General features: G+C 40.7%; 1 protein-coding gene and 1 long non-coding RNA gene across 4 annotated transcripts in view; one reads left to right on the top strand and one right to left on the bottom strand.

Annotated features, from left to right (window-relative positions):
- Positions 1-20,042, top strand: part of LOC114095954 (uncharacterized) — a 288,590-nt gene that overhangs the window by 11,511 nt on the left and 257,037 nt on the right. For all 3 annotated transcript variants that reach the window (XR_011707695.1, XR_011707697.1, XR_011707696.1), the window contains exon 2: positions 5,493-5,577. This is a non-coding gene — a long non-coding RNA (uncharacterized lncRNA). The remainder of the gene's footprint in view (positions 1-5,492; positions 5,578-20,042) is intronic.
- On the bottom strand, positions 10,090-10,370 carry Sumo4 (small ubiquitin like modifier 4). Its single transcript, XM_027939388.3, is given in 2 exon segments — positions 10,090-10,262; positions 10,265-10,370. Coding segments are annotated over 2 exon segments (279 nt in total).

Below are 20,042 nucleotides of genomic sequence, written 5' to 3'. Positions count from 1 at the left end.
CATTCTCTTGATTCCCCTTTCTCTATTGTCAACTTTCGTCTTTAAGGGACAAATATCCTGTAGGCTTTCTATCTTCAATATATTTTTAACATACTTAGCAGAGAAATTCTAAAGTTTTCTTCTTAAGTTTCTGTCCTTGGTTATTCAAACACTAATCTAGACCCAGCTCTGAGAAGGTTTTGTAGCTGAAATTGTAAAGCAGTTGCCCTCCAATAGAAAAACCTTTCCAGGTTACCTGAGTGGGCCCAGGGCCATCAGATGAGCCTTTAAAATCAGAGGACTTTCTCAGGCTGGAGGCAAGAAGGAGGAAGCAGAAGGAGAAGTTTGACTGTAAGCAAGAGAAGGATTAGATGTGCTGTTGCTGGATCTGAGGTGTGTGGACCAGAGAGAGGCCTCTTAAAGTGAAGGAGTGCCCTGCTCACAGCCAGCAAGGAAGTGGATTCTGCCAACAATCGGAATGCCCTTGGAAGCACAGCTTTTTCAAAGCTTCCGCATCACAGTTTAGCTCTTCAGCATCTTGATTTTGACCTTTTGAAATCCAAAGTGGAGACAGCAGTTGAGCCAACTCAGATTTCTGACCTAATGAATTGTAAGATAATAAATGTGTTGAAAAGCAGCTAGGTTTGGGATAATTTGTCATGACTGCAATAAAAAATGAATACCAACTCCTTCCCATTTAAATGAGAATTTGACTGGATATAAAGTTCTTTTCTTCAATGCTTTAGAAATAATATTCCTTTGTCCCCATGTGACCAGGGTGGCTGTCCAGGAATCTGTTGCTGTGCTTGCTTCTTACTTGTTTCTCAGGGCCATCCGGGAAGGGAGCCAGAAGGCTGTGCTGGTTTGTCGCCTCTGCTGAGTTTACAGTCTACTTCGTTGCCAATCATGGTCTCATGGATATGGGGAGATTTAATTTGTTTCTCTTCTTTTCATGGTTGCAGTCATAGATACGACAAATTTAATGTTTCACTTTTATTCAGCTACTACTAATCTTGCCTTCGCCTCCCTTTTATAAAAACCAAATTCATTGAGCTAACACTCCTCCTTATCTTTGGAAGTATGTTAGAAATATGTAGGCATTTTTCAACTTATGAGGCATATTCCCAGGCTACAGAAGTAAAAAGAGATGCATGGTATTACTTCTGCATGAGTCATCTTACCAACCTGTCAATTCTGAAAATCATATTTCCATGCAGCACCATCTTCAGGTTTGCATGGGGAAAAATAATTCTTTTTTTTTTTTTCAGTAAAAACAATTTAGCTTTTAGACAAAGTGAATTCTCGAACTACATTAAGTACACTTTGACCTTCAGGATTTTATAGATTTCAAAAAACCATTTACTGTAATTATGATAGTTATTTTAATAAAACATACACACCTTTTCAGTCACTGGAAGCACATGTTAATCATAGGCTTTAACACTAGTCATACTTTCAGCTTCATAATCAGATATTATGAGATATTTTATGGCTGAGTTTTTTTTCAAAATTTTTATTATTATAATGTGTTATACATAGTACACTTATAGAGCACAATTTTTTTGTCTCTGTACACACCATTTGTGACTTCATACATGTACTTAGCGTACTGATGTCCATCTCATTCCACCACCTTTCCTACCCCATACCCTTTCCTTCCCCTCCCTTCCCTTTGCCCTATTTAAAGTTCCTCCATTCCTCCCTTTCTTTCCCCACCCATCACCATTGTGGATCAGCATCCACATATCAGAGAAAACATTCAGCCTTTGGTTTTTGGGGATTGTCTTACTTCACTTAGCATGATATTCTCCATCTCCATCCATTTACTTTCAAATGCCATGATTTAATTCTCTTTTAATGCTGAGTAATATTCCATTCTGTATATATACCACAGTTTCTTTATTCATTCATCTGTTGAAGGCATCTTGGTTCCACAATTTAGCTATTGTGAATTGTGATGCTATAAACATTGATGTGGCTGTGTTCCTGTAGTATGTTGTTTTTAAGCCCTTTGGATATAGACCGAGGAGAGGAATAGCTGGGTCAAATGGTGGTTCCATTCCCAATTTGTCAAGAAATCTCTACACCGTTTTCCATATTGGCTGCACCAATTTGCAGCCCCACAAAGCAGTGTATGAGTGTACCTTTCCCCTCCACATCCTCACCAACACCTATTATTGTTTGTATTCATAATAACTGCCATTCTGACAGGAGTGAGATAAAATCTTAGAATAGTTTTGATTTGCATTTCTCTAATTGCTAGTGATGATGAACATTTTTTCATATATTTGTTGATTGATGTATATCATCTTCTGAGAAGTGTCTGTTCAGGTTCTTGGCCCATTTATTGTGTTATTTGTTTTTTGGTGTTTAGCTTTTTGAGTTCTTTATATACCCTAGAGATTAGTGCTCCATCTGATGTGTGAAGGGTAAATATTTATTCCCAGAATGTAGGCTCTGTATTGACCTGACAGATTGTTTCTTTTGCCAAGAAGAAACTTTTTAATTTGAGTCCATCCCATTTATTGATTTTTAAAAAAATTTTAATATTTATTTATTTTTTTTAGTTTTCGGCAGACACAACATCTTTGTTTGTATGTGGTGCTGAGGATCGAACCCGGGCCGCACGCATGCCAGGCAAGCGCGCTACCGCTTGAGCCACATCCCCAGCCCCCATTTATTGATTTTTGATTTTAATTCTTGCACCAAAGAAGTTTTATTAAGAAAGTTGGGGCCTAATCCCACATGGTGGATATTAGGGCCTATTTTTTCTTCTATTAGACACAGGGTTTCCAGTTTAATTCCTAGGTCCTTGATCCACTTTGAATTGAGTTTTGTGCATAGTGAGATATAGAGGTTTAATTTAATTTTGCAGCATATGTATTTCCAGTTTTCCCAGCACCATTTGTTGAAGAGTCTATCTTTTCTCCAATGTATGTTTTTGGCACTTTTGTCTAATATAAGATAATTGTAATTTTGTGGGTTAGTCTCTGTGTCCTCTATTCTGTACTATTGGTCTACCAGTCTGTTTTGGTGCCAATACCATGCTGTTTTTACTATGCTCTGTAGTATATTTTAAGATCTGGTATAGTGATGCCACTTGCTTCACTTTTCCTGCTAAACATCGCTTTAGCTATTCTGGGTGTCTAATGTTTTCAGATGATTTTCATGATTGCTTTTTCTATTTCTATGAGGAATGCCATTGGGATTTTGATTGAAATTGCATTAAACCTGTATAGTTTTTTAGAGAGAATTTTAATATTTATTTTTTAGTTTTCGGCAGACACAACTGTATCTCATTCACCCTCTCCCTTTCTACTTCCCAATTAGGAATCTCTTTCTCTGGAGGTCTTGTAGGCTGTGCTCTGGGGGATATGCACCTGTTATGGAGAGCTATTTTCTATTGGGCAGTCCAGGATCAGGCTTTGCGAGGTATGAACCAGCTGCATTGCCACAAGCACTGTGCCGCTTTAGTGGCTGCGGGGGAGAGGTGGGTGTTGGGAAGTATAGGTCCTTGTTGTTGCTTCAGGGCCCCAGCCAGTGTCCCAAGCTGGGAATTGCCGCAACTAAAGATGGCTACAAAGGTGTTCAAAGATAGAGGTGGTTGCTTTTAGAGATGGGGTGTCAGGTCAAGTTGGGCTGGGTGGTGGCACTGGGTGGAGTGTTCAGAGATGCAGCTGAGTCGCATGCAGTGCTGTGGCTGGTGGCTGTCTCCAGAACCTGTCCTGTGTCATCAGGTGGTGGCTACCACGTGTAGGGAACTATGGCAGTGGTTACAGTTTCCCAAGATGGAGGCAATCGGGGAGCTCTACGTTGGCAGATGAGGGTGCACATGAGAATGGTGGCCAGAGGTTCTGCGTGTGGGTAGCTCCCTGGTATCCTGCATGGATAGGAGGTCAGGATTCCTGTGCAGGTGGGTGGCCATGGTTCCTGTGTGTGGGTGCTGAGGACTGGAGATCTGCATGGGCACAGTGGCCAGGTTTCCTGTATGGGAGCAGCTGTCGGGGTCCTCTAGTAACTCACAGAGAAACAGTATTCCCACTACTAGAATCCCTGATCATGGAGCAATACAGAATGCAGCCTCTCTCCAGCCTGCCATCTTGGATCCCCCTAACAAAAGTGTAAAGCATAAATCATAAATGTATGTAAATATTTTTAAGATTAGACTTAGATTTGTGTGAATTATAGTAACATATTTTCTTTGAAAAGAAATCATCAATTCTGGATTTTACATACAGAATAGCACCAAAGAAAACATGTAAAAAGTCAGGAGAATTATACTTATAAGAGTACAAATGAACTGGGCAGATTGGTGTTCCCAGGAATAAGGGAGGCTGAGACAGGGGGATCTCGAGTCCAAAGCCAGCCTCATAAACAGAGTCACTAAGCAACTCAGTGAGAAACTGTCTCTAAATAAATACAAAATAGGGCTAGGGATGTAGCTCAGTGATCAAGTGACCCTGAGTTCAATCCCCAGTACCAGAAAAAAATAAATAAATAAATCAAAGAGTGCAAATGAGCAAGGAAATACTTATTACTTGAGCCACCTCATGGGATGCCTCAATATTTACCACCATGGGAGTATTTTTCTGCCTAGAAACAACATAGGCAACTGTTTAGCTCTGGTTGACAGACACAATGTGACCTAGCAACAGTGGACAGGAAATGTTCCCACTAGAAGCAAACTTATTTCCAATCTTCTTCTTATTTATTTATTTTCTTTATTTGTTCTTTTTAGTTATACATGTCAGTAGTGTGTGGTTTGACATATTTATACAAACATGGAGTACATCATATTCTAATTAGGATCCCAGCATGTAGTTGTACAGATGTAGAGATTCTCTGTGGTGTATTTCAGATCTCCTTTTGCAAATCATTTTGTCTAAGGTCCCTCCTCCCCAACAAATTAACAAACAAACAAGCAACAAAGATGAATAACATTGAAGCCTCTAATGCTTGCACTACTGGATGCAGATTAAAAATAGAGTGAATTAATATTTATTTATCTAAAAAAGGGTGTGTGAACATAAAACGAGAAGCCAACAACATGCATTTCTCATGAGAATATTTTGCTTTGTTAGGCACGTGAGAAATATTGAATTTGAGCTTGACATAAGCAGATAATTACTTTTATTTTCCTTTTTCTAATTTTTTATGCAGAAGGTATTTTTTCTTTATTTTCCCACGATATTAAAAGTTTGCTCCTTTCAAAGGATGCTATCCATTTTTGTTATGGTCAGAATATTTCGTATCTCTTTATATCAGTAATCCTTATCTCAAAGGAATATGCTTGCCTTCTGTATGATTTCAGCTTGTAGAACTTCCTTACCAAGTACTATTTGAACTCTACCTTTCTCTGCTCTTATTTTGCAGGAATTCTTTCTTACAACAGTTTTGGTCTCCACTCTTGGTCAAAAGATGCATCTTCCTGGTTATAACATGCAGTGTCCCTGCCATTAGTGTTCTATGGTTGAGTCCAAGTGCACTGCAAGCAATGCCTATTTTTTTCACAGATCCTGGATTCATCATTTGTTTGGTAGCACTTTGATGGGAAGAAGGTGGCTTGGGCTGTGAGAGGACGTGATGATGTGGCCTGTGGTGAGTATGTGTTGAAATCATCAGGATTAAATAAAAATATCAGTTAAAATATTTTGAGTTAAAGAAAAAATATTTACAAATTATTTTTTACCATTTTAATGTTGTTACTAGAAAGTTTTAAATTACATTTGTGACATGCACTAGACTTTTGTTAGAATTCTGATCTATAGTTTCTGTATATTTTCTGTTTCTATTGTACATTTCTGCTGGTTCTCGTTCATATTGTTATATATGCTTGATTATCATGGTCTCTGTGAGGTATATGCTGTATTAAAAGTTGCCATTGAAAGAATTTGAAGTTTATGTATTTCCTTCCTCCAGAACCACTCTAATTTGCTTCATGACCATAAGTCCAGAATTACTTATTTCCATTTCAGGAGTTAAGATATTTGGGGCCATGCAGAAACCTTGCAGCTGGACTGCAGTCTGTCTGAAGACTGGTTTTCCTCCAGTTCACCCTTCCTCTGAGGATCCAGTCCTTCAGCAAGGAATTTATTTTGGTCCCTGCTTTTGGCAAGTCATGAACTTCAATATCTTCTTGCTTTGCCCCAGAAAGCTATCCAAACCTGCATGAGTCACTAAGAGAGGTGCCCCTTTGCTGATCAAAAGACCGCTGACATCATAACCATACCAATCTATCACAACTAGGAAGCCATCATGTTAGGCTAGGAAACCACCATAATCAGTATCTCACCACAATAGCCACAGCTCTATTGCTGGCTCTGGAATCACACTGAGCCTGTAAGTATCTGTACCCTCAGAATGGATGCCACAGGCCCTGCTCTCAATCCTTTCAAGCCAGTGACTGCCACAGTCTGGCTGGGCACAAATCTCGAGCCACTGAAGCAGGAACAAACTTTATTTTTGAACTGCAGGAAAACACTTCACACAGCTCCCGGGGGAATCCTCCCTAACACCACCCGGCTCCTCCAGGAACCCCCAGCCGGAAATATCTCTCCCGGAAATCCCTCCTCCTGCACTTCCCCAACCAATGGGAACTCTCGGGGAATCCCAAGAGAACTCCAAAATAGTGCGAGAACTCAAAAGTTGCGGCACAGGCGGATAGTAATGCCTCGCCTGTCAATCAATACTGTTGGCAAAATGCCAGGGGCCATACAGACTCTGCCGTGGCTCTCAGCAAGTGACCACAGCCCAGGACCTCTGTTAATCGGACAGCCAAGAAACCATTGTGGCAGCAGGAACAACAGATGCCTGGCCTCTGCTCCAGTTCTGCCACATTTGATTGACAGAATCTAAAGGCACCTCCAGGAGTTAGGTTGCAAAGGAGTCTGGGAAATATAGCATCTAGCTCTTATGGTTCCTGTGGTAGAGAAGGTACAGTAGAAAGAAGAAACAATGGGTGTCCTGCTTCTGTTCCCCCTGTGTACTCTGCAGTTGAAATGCCATTTTAGTTATTGTTTGAAAATCTACAAAAATAATGTTATATTTTGCTTATTGATTCATAATATATACCTAGGTACAGTATATCTATACAGCTTTACCTGTATATCTCCATACACAGTTCCCAAAAATACAGTAAGATCAGTAGTGATTTGAAACATGGGTTCCAGACTCAGCCTGGATTTCAAGACCTGTGTCTGTGAGTGATGTGGGTGCCCATGTTTCCTCAATCTCTCTCCCAGATATTTTATTTCCCTATTTATAAAATAGGTGTAAGGAGAGTCTACCTTGAAATACTGTTGCACATTTCAATTAAAATAGTGCATACAGTAGTCTAAGTGTAGTGCCTGGCTCATCATACCAAGAAGTAAACTGCAGCAGAAGATCTAGGTGGTAAAACCAATGCATATCATCTTGACAGGTCACTTAATTTTCTTTGGGTCATTTTTTGTTCTATTAAAAGACAATTTATTTCATTAATCTGGGCAAGACAAATTAGGACCACAAGGAGAAAACATTAAGAATCACTAGATTGGCAAAATATGCCGAAATTGGGCCCTATTAAGTGCTGGCAAAGTCTGTGCTGGAAGAACACAAACTCATATAATACAGAAGCAAATGCCATTAATAAATGTACCTTGGAAGACAATTTAGATTTTTTTTTCAATAAACTGAAATGCACATATCTCACAACTTCAGTTACACTTCTAGTTACCTATGTACGAGAAATTTCTATGGAGAAAAATATTCTATATTTTTAAGTTATGTGCTGTAGTTGTTCATCTTATGTTTTTATTTCTGATTAATGTTATTCTGAAAAATGTTATATTCATTTGGTACACAATTAAATTTTTATAATGAAATAAGACACATACCCAAAAGTTTTCAAAAAGAATTCTTACCATCGTATTTAAGCAGTATAATAAAAAATATTGTTTGATTCAGAAGTGAGACTATTTCCAGTTGACATGGGGACTGGAGATAAAGCTCAGTGGCACAGCACTGGCCTAGCATGCACCAGTACTATAGTTTGGATCTAGAATGTACCCCAAAGCCCCTGGGTTAAAGATTTGGCCCTAGTGTGGCACTGTTAGGACTTGGTGAAAACTTTAAGATTGGGGGGTGCCTTGGGGGAACTACTGAGAGTTCTGTACTCCTACCATGGTACGCTGCCTTGCCCACAGGCCCCAAAAGCAATGAAACCTCCTAAACTGGGAGCCTTATATATTAATTCTCTTAATATTTTGTCTCAGTGATAGAAAGATAGAAAGCTGACTAAGAGAGTAAGGGCAGAGGTTTGATGTACACAAAACCAAAAACAAGCAAAAAACCTGACCTGTATGGCACAAGGAGACCGTTTAAATTATGTAGATTGACTTGTCTTGCTCCTCTCACTGACCAAGTCTGACCAAAAGGTGAAAGGCAAGAAAGTAATACTAATTCTTCTTTTTCAAGAGTCTCTATCTGTGAGCTTATAGTAAAATGCTTTTTCTAAAATTATTTCTAGGTGGTTGTGGGAATTTGTAGATCTTCCAGTACAGTTTTTCCTACTTTTTTTGCCTATTAGTCAAGTTTGTGGTTTAATGATGATGAAATTTTGCTCTGGTTCTTCACACATTTTAAGCTTTCAAAATGACTAACAGCAACAAGTAAGAAATTAAATATTTATATGAAAATACCTATTGTTGGTACCAATGCAAAAATTTTATGAGCAAAACCCAAAATATTAATCTAAAAATCTTTCTTTTTTTTTTGGTGGGGGTGCTACTAGGGATTCATCTTAGGGGCACTTGACCACTGAGTCATATCCCCAGTCCTATTTTGTATTTATTTAGAAATAGGGTCTCACTGAGGTGCTTAGCATCTTGCTGTTGCTGAGGCTGGCTTTGAACTCCTGATTCTCCTATCTCAGCCTCCTGAGCTGCTGGGATTATGGCTGTGCCTCACTGGGCCCAGCCTAATCTTGATCTTGGCATTTTAGATTTGACTTAGTACTTTCCCAGTCGAGTTTTGCTGTTTTTTCTCTTCTTCTTAAATGTGTGTTCAAAAAAAAGCATGGCAGTTTTGTATCTAGTGGTAACGTCCTGCCAGGCAACTGTTGCTGTTCTCGGTGGGGAGGTGGGCGAGGAGCAGGCTCACTCAAGGAGCCCGGAACCTGGACCAGGAGCTGAGGCAGAGAAGTGCACTTAGCCAGGTCCTGAGCCCTCCGTGCTGTTTGGTATAGCAGTCAGCGACTCCTTCAAGATTCCGGGCTGTCACAGTTATGTGTGTGTGTGTGTGTGTGTGTGCGTGCAACAAGAGGTTTATTTAAACAAGATGCTTGACTTGAAGGGAAAACTAGAAATTTTTTAGGGGGGAAGGGATGTGGGTACCAGGGAGTGAACTCAGGGGCGCTCCACCACTGAGTCACAGCCCCAGCCCTGTTTTGTATTTTATTTAGAGACAGGGTTGCTTAGCATCTCGCCATCTCGCCATTGCTGAAGCTGGCTTTGAACTAGCTATCCTCCTGTCTCATCCTCCATTGCCGCTGGGATTACATACAGACTTGTGCCACTGCCTGGATGGTAATTTTTTTTTTAAAGAGTAATTTACTCCTTCTTAAAGACAGATTGCCTTACACGTAACAGCTATGTACCAAAAAGTTAAGAATTGTCTTTGGTTTTATAATGATAAATGAAAAACATTAAAATTCTCCAATTGAACAAGGTATGCACATGTTTTTATGTTCTCTGGGGCTTTTTTAAATTTGTTTTTTGTTAAAACAGTGAGAGCAAAATAACTTATTGGAGTATAAAGATAAGAGTTGAATGAGCATGCCATTAACAGAGTAAGAGGATATTTTCACAAAACAGTATTTCCCCATCCATTTCCATTGGATTTCAATCAAAAAATATCATTGGCCATTTAGTTTCTTAAAAATGAAATTTGCTTGTGCAAATACACCAGTTACATTATGTACAATAAAGGAATGGAGAAGCAGAAAATGAAAGAATAGAGACGACTATACTGTAGTAGACAGGATGAGCTGGAACTAAATTGCAGTTTTGCAATCGAGAATGTGTTCTTTGTCTGTAAGAACAGAGCTTTGGAATAAAGTAGCAGGTTCCCTTTTTAGTAGACACCTCTTGTCTGCTGCTGGAACACATCAATTGCATCTTCATCCTCCCTTTCCAATTGTGCAGGTGTGTGTGTTGCTTTAATTGGCTGCCCATCAAATTGGAATCTGATCTGCCTCATTGACACACCCTGCCATTCACAATAGGCTTTCATTAGGTTATTAAGAGTCTCTTAGTCTTAAACTGCACCGCAAAACCATCCTGCCCTGCCACCTTCAAGTTAGTATGATGGTTGTTCTCAATCTTGACTCCTTCCTTGGGGTTTTCAACCGCCATGGTGACTGCCAGAGTCTCCTCAGCTGCCTCTTAACAAAATAGGTACCATGTCTTCACCTAAGGAGTACACAAGCACCTCCAGGAGCTATGGAAGGGAGCAGAAGTGGTGGACAAGGAGGAGGGCATCCTCATGAGCTCCTTCGCCCCACCCTGCATAATGGGACCATGTTCTTGTTCTAATCTGACTATACCTTTGGTTGATTAACACTGCAGAATCACCCAAGTTGATGACTAATACTTGGACTAGGTTATGGAAACACTGTCCTCACTAGGAAAAGGAGACCTGTGTCGATGTATTAATGCTTATCTTCAAAGCAAATATGAACCCGTGTAAACTGCTCTCTCAGTTTATGTCTTTTATTTTCATGAAAAAAACTACAGAAATTTGTATTTTTGAATTGATACACAAATACTGTTCTCATAAAGGCAAAGTCCCCTGAAAAGGCTTAGAACAATAATGCAATGCAGAGTACTTTTTATGGTGTTTACTTGTGGCCTGCTGATTTGTTTCTCGTGAGCCTTTTCAGATTAATTTTTGTTTCTGGATATGTCAGCCCATAGTCTCTATAAGGTTGAGTAAGAGAGAATAAAAAATATTCCCTGAAGGAGGCAGCCTGCCCTGAGGCAGAGAAGGGCCTGGAACATTGGCCAGAGGTCAAGGTCTCCAGAATTGAGGAGGCAGTCTCTGGGCTTCTCCTCTTGAGCCTTTTCCTCCCTTCTCCTGTACTTGACCTCTGCTAGCAGGTTCCTTTTTCCTACTCAGTCTCATCCCTTCAGGCCCTCTCTCCTTTACTGGATGTTGCTCTGCATTGGCACTGCATTGGCCTCACTCTCCTGATCTTTGGCTTTGGTGTCTTCTCCCGTGTCTTTATACCTGTTGGAGCTGAGCTGGCCTCTCCAGTGGCCAGCGAGGGTGTTGGCTCCTGACCTGCATTTTCATGATATAGTTGTGATGGGCTGAGTATGTGGGGGGAAATTATCATGATGCACACACTGACACTTCCTGTTAGGTCTCATTGCCTCCCCTCTTGCAGACAAATGATTCTTTAAGAAGGGACATTCAGGTAGAGATGTTACCTGTGATTAAACCTGCTTCAGTAGGAACAGGACTTTTGATCTATATGCTGGTGCTGCCTTGTGGCTTTGTTTCTTAGCTCTGAGCCGCAGCCCTTGTTGGTCTGAAGACTCAACTGATGGTTTAGGACAGTACACATGCAAGAGGCACTACACTGTACTGTGATTTCCACATTGCTCCAAGGGCAAGGATGTACAGCTTCATTAAAGAAAGGCGGAGAATATAAGGAACAGTTCTTGGAAGAGTAACTTTATTACCTCATTGTAGCAGGCTGGATATCAGTTCACCATGCTTCATAAAATGCAATTATTTATATCTACACTTGTTACTTTAAGGGCGAGTCCATTATCTTTACTTTCCCAATGCAAATGCCATCATGGTTTTCAATGTCATGTGTCTGTGATGGACACCTTGATCAATATATCTGATCATACTATTCATTATCTTAGTTGTTTTCTTCACTTCCATTTCTTGCAGACATTATGATCTAATCTGTTGCAGCTGCCCCAAATTTAATAGAAATTCTTTTTTAAAATAATCTTTTAATATTTATTTTTTAGTTTTCGGCAGACACAAATCTTTGTTTGTATGTGGTACTGAGCATTGAACCCGGGCGGCATGCATGCCAGGTGGGGGCGCTACTGCTTGAGCCACATCCCCAGCCCCATTAATAGAAATTCTAACAAATAGAAAATATAAATGAAATAAAGTGTTCAATTTATATCTTAAAATCTTCTTGAAAGTCCTTCTAGAATAGCACATTATACAGGTGATTTTCTTTTTAGCTCTGCATAGCAATCCATGGAATGATTGTTAGATTTATAAGCAACCAGCTGTTTATAAAGATGGTCTCCTGTTAGTTACTTTAACAAATGAGAAAGTTGCAATAACCATGCATGTATAAACCTCTACACAATTTCCTAGAAGGAATTGCTGTGCAAATTGATAAATTAAAAGTGTATCATTTCATCAAGGGCAACATTTTGTAAAAACTTGTAAATGTTAAGTGGAGCATTGGCAAGAGAAGTTGAAACTGTTACTATGTGGTGGCACCCCCCTTTCTCCACAGAGGGGTCTTGGCTGGGCTTCTTCAGAAATCTTCCCAGTGGCTGATTTTAGGACTGTCAGCAAAAGAGTCTCTGCAGGGGAGTTCAGTGTGGGTGGACTTTCCATTTTCCTGTTGCCCTGTTTTGCTTGGCCACTGGCTGTGCAGGGGGAGGGGAAGGGTACCAGCACTCCAGGTGTTGGACACCCTCTTACTAGTTTTTCACAAGCATATCCAGTGTGGTGCTTTGTGGAAATGTGCAAACAAGGCCTCTGGCCTTGAGCTGGGCTTCACAGAGATGTCTACATTTTTCAGATAAGTTGCAACTGGGCTCCCTGGTGGCAGCTGGCAGGGGCAGGAAAGAAAGGGGATAAGAAGCTCTCCCTTTCTGGGGTGTTGTCCTTGGGGGTTGGTTTGCCCAAGGCAGTGAAAGGGAAGGCTGTTTTTATGTGAACTTCTGAGCCCCTCCCCTTACATGCTGGGTGTAAAATTCTGAGGCGGCCTGGACTCGGGGTTCAGGGGATTGATTGATTATAGCAAAAGCTGTGCCCTCTGAACCTGGCTGTGGCCAAATAAAACTGTTTCCTGTTGTCTTCGGTGCCTTGTCTCGTTTGTCCCACAACAACTATAGTAGGAGTGCAAACCGGTACAACTTTTCTCAACAAGAATGTGACAGTATTCATTGTGAATGTAAAAGTAAGAGAATTTCCGGTGGACAATACATTCCCAGTACATGTGTTGAAATTGTGTTAAGACTCCTGGGAGGATAACAAATAATCCCATAAAATTTTTTATCTTGAATGTGTGGCTAATACCAGAGGATGCAGGCTTGCATGGGGGAGATAATTCATGCAGTCTATAGGCTATATTTTTAATTGTTTGATTGTTAAATGTGAATATATGTTGGGAGCTGCCACATGGGAGCTGAGCGCCCCCTAGCTTTGAGAGATGGGAATGTGGAGACTGGCTTCCCTGACCAGGAGGCAGGTGGATCCCCATTTCCACTCAGCAGAGGAGCACAGCTTTGGGAGTGGGCTGCCCCTTGTAACATTACCCCTCTGCCTTATATGGGTGGAATGTTCTTTTGAACAGCCTCCCCCATAAAACCAGGTTTGAGGTGTGCTCCTTCTCTTTCTTGACTGCCTTTCCCCCTTTGTGAGAGCTGAGTCAGAGGACCCATCACAGAACCCAAAGAAAAAGGTATTTTCTCTGTCTTTGTGTGATTATTTCATGCCCGGCTAATACATCTGGAGTGATTCTGACTGGTTTAGTCATGTGTTGTGGAAAAAAATATAAATTTGGGGATACTGGTGGATGGATGGTAGCAGAGATTGAACTCAGGGGTGCTTAACAACTGAGCCACATACCCAGCCCTTTTTATATTTTATGTAGCAAGAGGGTCTCACTAAGTTGCTTACTTAGGGCCTCACTAAATTGCTGAAGCTGGCTTTGAATTTGCAATCCTCCTGCGTCAGCCTCCAGACCTGCTTGGATTCCAGGCATGCACCACCACACCTGGCTCTCTTTTATTTCTAATTGAGGCTTTAATTTTTAAAAAGTGGACAGATACTATTGGGTGTATTTGTCATGGACACTATAATGCTTGAAATATGTATATTTATTCCAATCTTCCTAGTTAACTTTATTCTGTGAGGTTTTCCAACAGGCATCCTGTTCATAAAGTCCCATCAGACTATCTGGATTGGTCTCTCTGCTACAGCTGTTGGACCATTAGTTCCATGCCCAGGATTGCCACAGCTGCCCTACATAGGTCAGAATTTTACAGTGTTCCCTGAGCCACAGCAAAGGGCAACCACCAAGATCTGCACATCTTTTGCTGTGAGCTCCTCTTTGTTTCTTTATAGTTTCTCCAGTTGATCCACTTCTGCAAGTGCTCTCTGTTTTTTTTTTTTTGTTGTTTTTTGTTTTGTGTGTGTGTGTGGGGGGGGGGTGGGAGGCAAGACAGAGGTCTGCCTCTTGTGAAGGGCTCCAGAATGGTGGTGAAGCTGAATGTCCACCTCCACCTCACATTTTCCACTGTAGAAACCCTGTGTGTAGGGGGATGGGCTGTGTGTGGTTTCGTGTCAATTGGGGGAAAGGACAGCATAGGAAAAGCAAACCATTTCTCGCACTGTTTCAATCCTGCTTTTTTTTCTTATGTTTTTAAGTTTTTGTAGTCCTAAGTTTATTTTATTTATTTGTTCTAATCAGTTATAGATGTCAGCAGAATGCCCTTTGATTCATTGTAAACAAATGGATCACAATTTTATTTTCTCTGATTGAACACAAAGTAGGGTCACACCATTTGTGCATCCTACATGGACCTAGGGTAGTGATGTCTGTCTCATTCCAGCATCTTTCCTATTCCCTTGCCCCTCCCCTCCCATGTTCCTCCACTCATCACATGCCCCAGCCCCCCACTTTGGATTCTTACCCACTTATCAGAGAAAACATTTGGCCTTTCGTTTTTTGGGGGATTGGCTTACTTTGCTTAGTATGATATTCTCTAATACAATCCATTTACTCCCAATGCCATAATTTTATTCTCTTTTATTGTTGAGCAATATTCCATTGTGTATATATACAATACCATGGTTTCTTTATCCATTCATCTATTGAAAGGCCTCTAGATTGGTTCCACAGTTTGGCTATTGTGAATTGTGCTGCTATAAACATTGATATGGCTGTGTCACTGTAGTGTGTTGTTTTAAAGTCCTTTGGGTATAGACCAAGGGTGGGATAGGTGGGTCAAATGGTGGTTCCATTCCAAGTTTTTAAAGGAATCTACATAGTATTTTCCAGATTGGTTGCAAATTTGGAGTCCACTAGCAATGTATGAGTGTGCCTTTCCCCTCACAACATCACCAACGTTTATTGTTGTTTGTATTCTTGATAACTGCTATTGTGACTGGAGTGAGATGAGATTATACCTTTGATTTAAATTTCTCTAATTACAAGTGATGTTAAGCATTTTTCATATATTTGTTAATCAATTGTATATCTTCTTCTGAGAAGTGTCCGTTTAGTCTCCTAAGCCATTTATTGATTGGGTTTTTTTTTTTTTTTTTTGGTGTTAAGTTTATTGAGTTCTTTATATATCCTGGAGATTAGTGCTCTATCTGATGTGTGTGTGGTAAAAATTTTCTCCCATATGGTAGGCTTTCTCTTTACTTCATTGATTGTTTCTTTTACTGAGAAGGAGCTTTTAAGTGAATCCATCCCATTAATTAATTCTTAGTTTTGTTTCTTGTGCTTAGGAGTCTTGTTAAGGAAGTCGGGGCCTAATCTGACGTGATGAAGATTTGGACCTACCTTTTCTTCTCATAGGCATAGGGTCTCTGATCTAAGTCCTAGGTTCTTAATCACTTTGAGTTGAATTTTGTGCATAGAGAGAGATAAGGGCTCAATTTCATTTTGCTGCATATGAATATCCAGTTTCCCCAGCACCATTTGGTGAAGAGGCCATCTTTTCTTCAATGTGTGTTTTGGGCACCTTTGTCAATTGTATTTATGTGGGTTAGTCTCTGTGTCCTCTATTCGTACCATTGGTCTACATGTCTGTTTTGGTGTCCATACCATGCTGTTTTTGGTACTGTGGCTTGTAGTATAGTTTAAGGTCTGGTGTTGTGATGCCTCCTGCTTCATTCTTGCTAAGAATTCATTTGGTTATTCTGGGTCTCTTATTTTTCCAAATTTATTTCATGATTGCTTTTTCTAAATCTGTGAGGTATGGTATTGGATTATTATTAATTTTTAGTTGTATATGGAAACAATACCATACAATATATTACTTATTTATTTTAATGTGGTGCTGAGGATTGAACATGGTGCCTCATGCATGCTAGACTTGTGCTCTACCACTGAGCCTCAACCCCAGCCCAAGACACTGGGATTTTAATTGGTATCACATTGAATCTGTGTAGTGCTTTTGGTAATATGGCCATTAATTTTGCCTATCTAAGAGCATGGGAGATCTTTCCATCTTCTAAGGCCTTCTTATATTTCATTCTTTAGTGTTCTGTAGTTTTCCCTGTAGAAGTCTTTCATCTCTTTTGTTCAATTGATTCTCAAGGGAGGGGAGCTATTATGAATGGGGTGGATATTTGCAGGGTGAATTTGTATGGGAGAGGCTGGATGAAGCTGAAGCGCTCCCACTTGGCTACCTTCCTGATGTCACCCACACTAATTATCTTGAAGTTGTTAATGTACATGTAAGTTAATTTTGTTATTTATATATTGTTACTTTTCAAATGGTGTATGATCAGTATAAATTAATTTTACAGTCAGAAATCACAATAATTGGTTATAAACCATCCATTTAGTGTCTGGTCCTTTCCATTTTTTTCTGATCATCCATTGCTTAGGACTGGGTCACTTTGTATTGCCATTCATGTTTGACAGCTTCAAGCACTGAATGCTTTTACTTATTTACTTTGGATAAGAATAATGGTTTTCAGCCAAGAGGAGTGAATCTTGGAGTTAGAGGAAGAGAATAGACCTGGTAAGAGGAAAGTGGGAGTGCTGGGTCAGGGGGGAGAGCCAGGATGATGAGAGTCCTCACTGTTCTTAGTGAGTTCCCATTTTCTGTGCAAATAAGTTCCATTCCTGGGCTATGATGAACATGTACACAATAAAGCTGACCACTGTTGAAATTGTGTTATGTGTGTGGGTAATGGAAATGTGTTCACCAAATGGAAACGGACACTGGCCAGACGAAATTCTGTGAAGTTTCTTACTCTGATCATGACTGTCATTTTGGCCAGATAGTTCTTCACTATGGTCAGTTGCCCTGTGCTATGTAGATTGGTTGGAGTTACAAACCTGGTTCACTGGATGAATAACATCCTCCACCAGTTGTAATAGCCAAATTTGCCTTCAGAAAGTGCCAAATGTTCCACTGATGGACAAAATCATGTGTAATTGAAAAGTACTGGTTTAGAGAAGAGTTCTAGAAGGACTAACTGAGTCTTCTTGATATGAGACCCAGAAAGAATTCTTTTTTTTAAAAAAAAAAACAACAACAACAACAAAGAATCTTGAATCAGTTTTTCAAGACCAATTGTGAGAACTCCAAGGGAAAAGAAGAGTGCTCCTCAGGCTCCTGAATCAGCATCCTGGATTAGGTGTACAGGGGCAATAATATTTATCTGTTCAGGTGATCTCATGTGCAGTGTACTAGTCTTATGGGAAATATTGGGTAATATCTAATTACATGGTTTTACTTTTAAAAATTATTTTATTTTATTTTTATGTGATTCTAAGTATCAAACATAGGGCTTTGCACATGCTAGGCAAGCTCTTTGCCACCAAGCTACAGCCCCAGTCCACGATTTAACTTTTTTTTAATATGATTTTTGAGTTGTATATGGACATAATACCTTTATTTTATTTATTTTTATGTGGTGCTAAGTACCAAACCAATTGCCTTCAACATGCTAGGCAAGTTCTCTACCACTGAGTTACAACCCCATGGTTTTACTTTTTGTTAATTTTTTTTTTTTTTTTTGATACTGGGAACTGAACCCATAGGCACTTTACCACTGAGCTACACTGCTAGTCCTATAACAATATTTATTTATTTTTGAGACGGGGTCATGCTTACTTCCTTAGGGCCTCACTAAGTTGCTGAGGCTGGTCTTGAACTTGTGATCCTCCTACCTCACCCTCCCAAATCACTGAGCTTACAGGTGTGCACAACTATGCTTGCCTTACTGACAGTTTTAGGGAAGACTGAGAAGTATGCATTGGGAAGGGGCATCTGTGTGAATTACTCACTGGCTGTGCCAAAATAATACAGAATAATGATTTGTAGAGCAGTGGTGTCAGCCTAGGTCCAGTCACGAGACTCAAACCACAGAGGAATGGCAATGTTTAATATGAGGAAGTAGAGGCAATCAATGTTTAAGAAGAGGAATTATTAACACTAACAGTGATAATCTGTTGGGGGAAAAAGAGCTCTAAAGATTCATAGGTGGAGTGTCTGGGGAGCAGCCCTTATCTCTAATGCTGAGGCAGAGCGCTTAAGGAAGGAATAAGTCTGGAAAAGTTCCTGCCCCCTCCAGGGATTGAGATCCATTCCTCTTGGAGAGAATATGCTTTGTCCTTCTGGAAGATCACTAAGGTGCCACATCTGCTGAACTCACCGGGGGCAACTCTCTGCAGCACACAGGACACCCCACCTCAGGAGATAGATCAGGGAGAATCTGGAACAAAGGCTAAAAGCAGAAGGAGGAAATGTCAGGGGCTTTCTGAGAAAGGCACATGTACTGCTGGTTTTCCTCAGCCTGTGGGGCAATGTCAGATGGCAGTGAGCCAAGGTTTGTTGTGGGGTGGATTATTCATGCTGAGAGTATAACAAGGGTTAAGGGTCATTGTGGGGAGCCAGTCCAAATGCAGGCATCTTTAAGTCCTGATGCACCATGGGGATGTGACAGATCACTGTAGTCTGGTGCAGCAATGCCATGTCTCCTGACTTGGGCTTTTCCCTCACTGGGATAACAAGCCTAGCCCTAGGAGTAGGCTGGACCCAGAAGGGTTGAGCCACACCACCTGTTCCTATGTAATCTTACCCCTTTGCCCTTTTTGGGATAGAATGTTCCATGGAACCTCCCCTTGTGTGTTCCCTACATAAGAATGAAGAATTCCTGTGGCTCTCTCTCTTTCCAAAAACACTTAAGGTCGCAGAGCTGTCTCTGGATTATTGAAAATGTAATTCTGTGTGGTTGTGTGCTTTCTTTGTCATTTTCTTGAATTATTGGAGTAGTCAGATATTGTGAACCCAGCATTAGGTTGCCAGCAAGGATAATTGGTGATAGGTCATTACTATGGTGCACTGATGTGTGCTTATACTATTCTGGCTGTCCTGGTGTTAGTAACTCAACCTGCAGAACAACAGATGGTAAAGTACCATTAGTATTCTCCTTTTGTTGAGGAGGAAACAAGGATGTAATAAGCTTAAATGACTTGGCAGTGGTGGACTCTGGGATATGAACCTATGTGGTTGAACTCCACAGCCTGAGCTCTGAAATGCATGGTGTACTGAAAATACTTCCCATTATCCCCCACCACCCATCACTTCCAGATCCTGCAGCTTTGACCTCAGCCATTGGGTTTGACACCCACACTACATTCACTAGAGCCTCTGCCCAGGGAACCTTTGACTGGGATGGAATTGCTGATGCCACTCTGTAAGTGCCTGGAACTGACATTATATATAAGCTTTGTCTCTGTGGGAAGGTGTTGGGTATGGAGAGGGGAGAATGCCATCTCTACGGGGCAGAGTGAAGTCAAGGGCTGAGGTGAGAGGTAGGTAGGTAAGGGGAGGAGTAGAGACACTGGCTGACAAGCCAATGAGATTCCTGCATGTGCTCAATGGCCTTTATATCCTTGGCTGCCAGGACACACCCTGTATCATTAGCAAACAGCCTCTCACCTGCATCAAAACATCTTTAAACATATGGAGGTGTTTCTTTGTCTTCAAGCCAAAGAAAGATGAGTGAGATGAATGGGGAGGATGCAGGGGCAGGGAAGAAATGGAAAAGCCCCACAGAGA

This window comes from Marmota flaviventris, chromosome 6 (genome assembly GCF_047511675.1).
Source record: "Marmota flaviventris isolate mMarFla1 chromosome 6, mMarFla1.hap1, whole genome shotgun sequence".
Lineage (NCBI taxonomy): Eukaryota > Metazoa > Chordata > Mammalia > Rodentia > Sciuridae > Marmota > Marmota flaviventris.
This window is presented reverse-complemented; position numbering and strand designations above follow the sequence as displayed.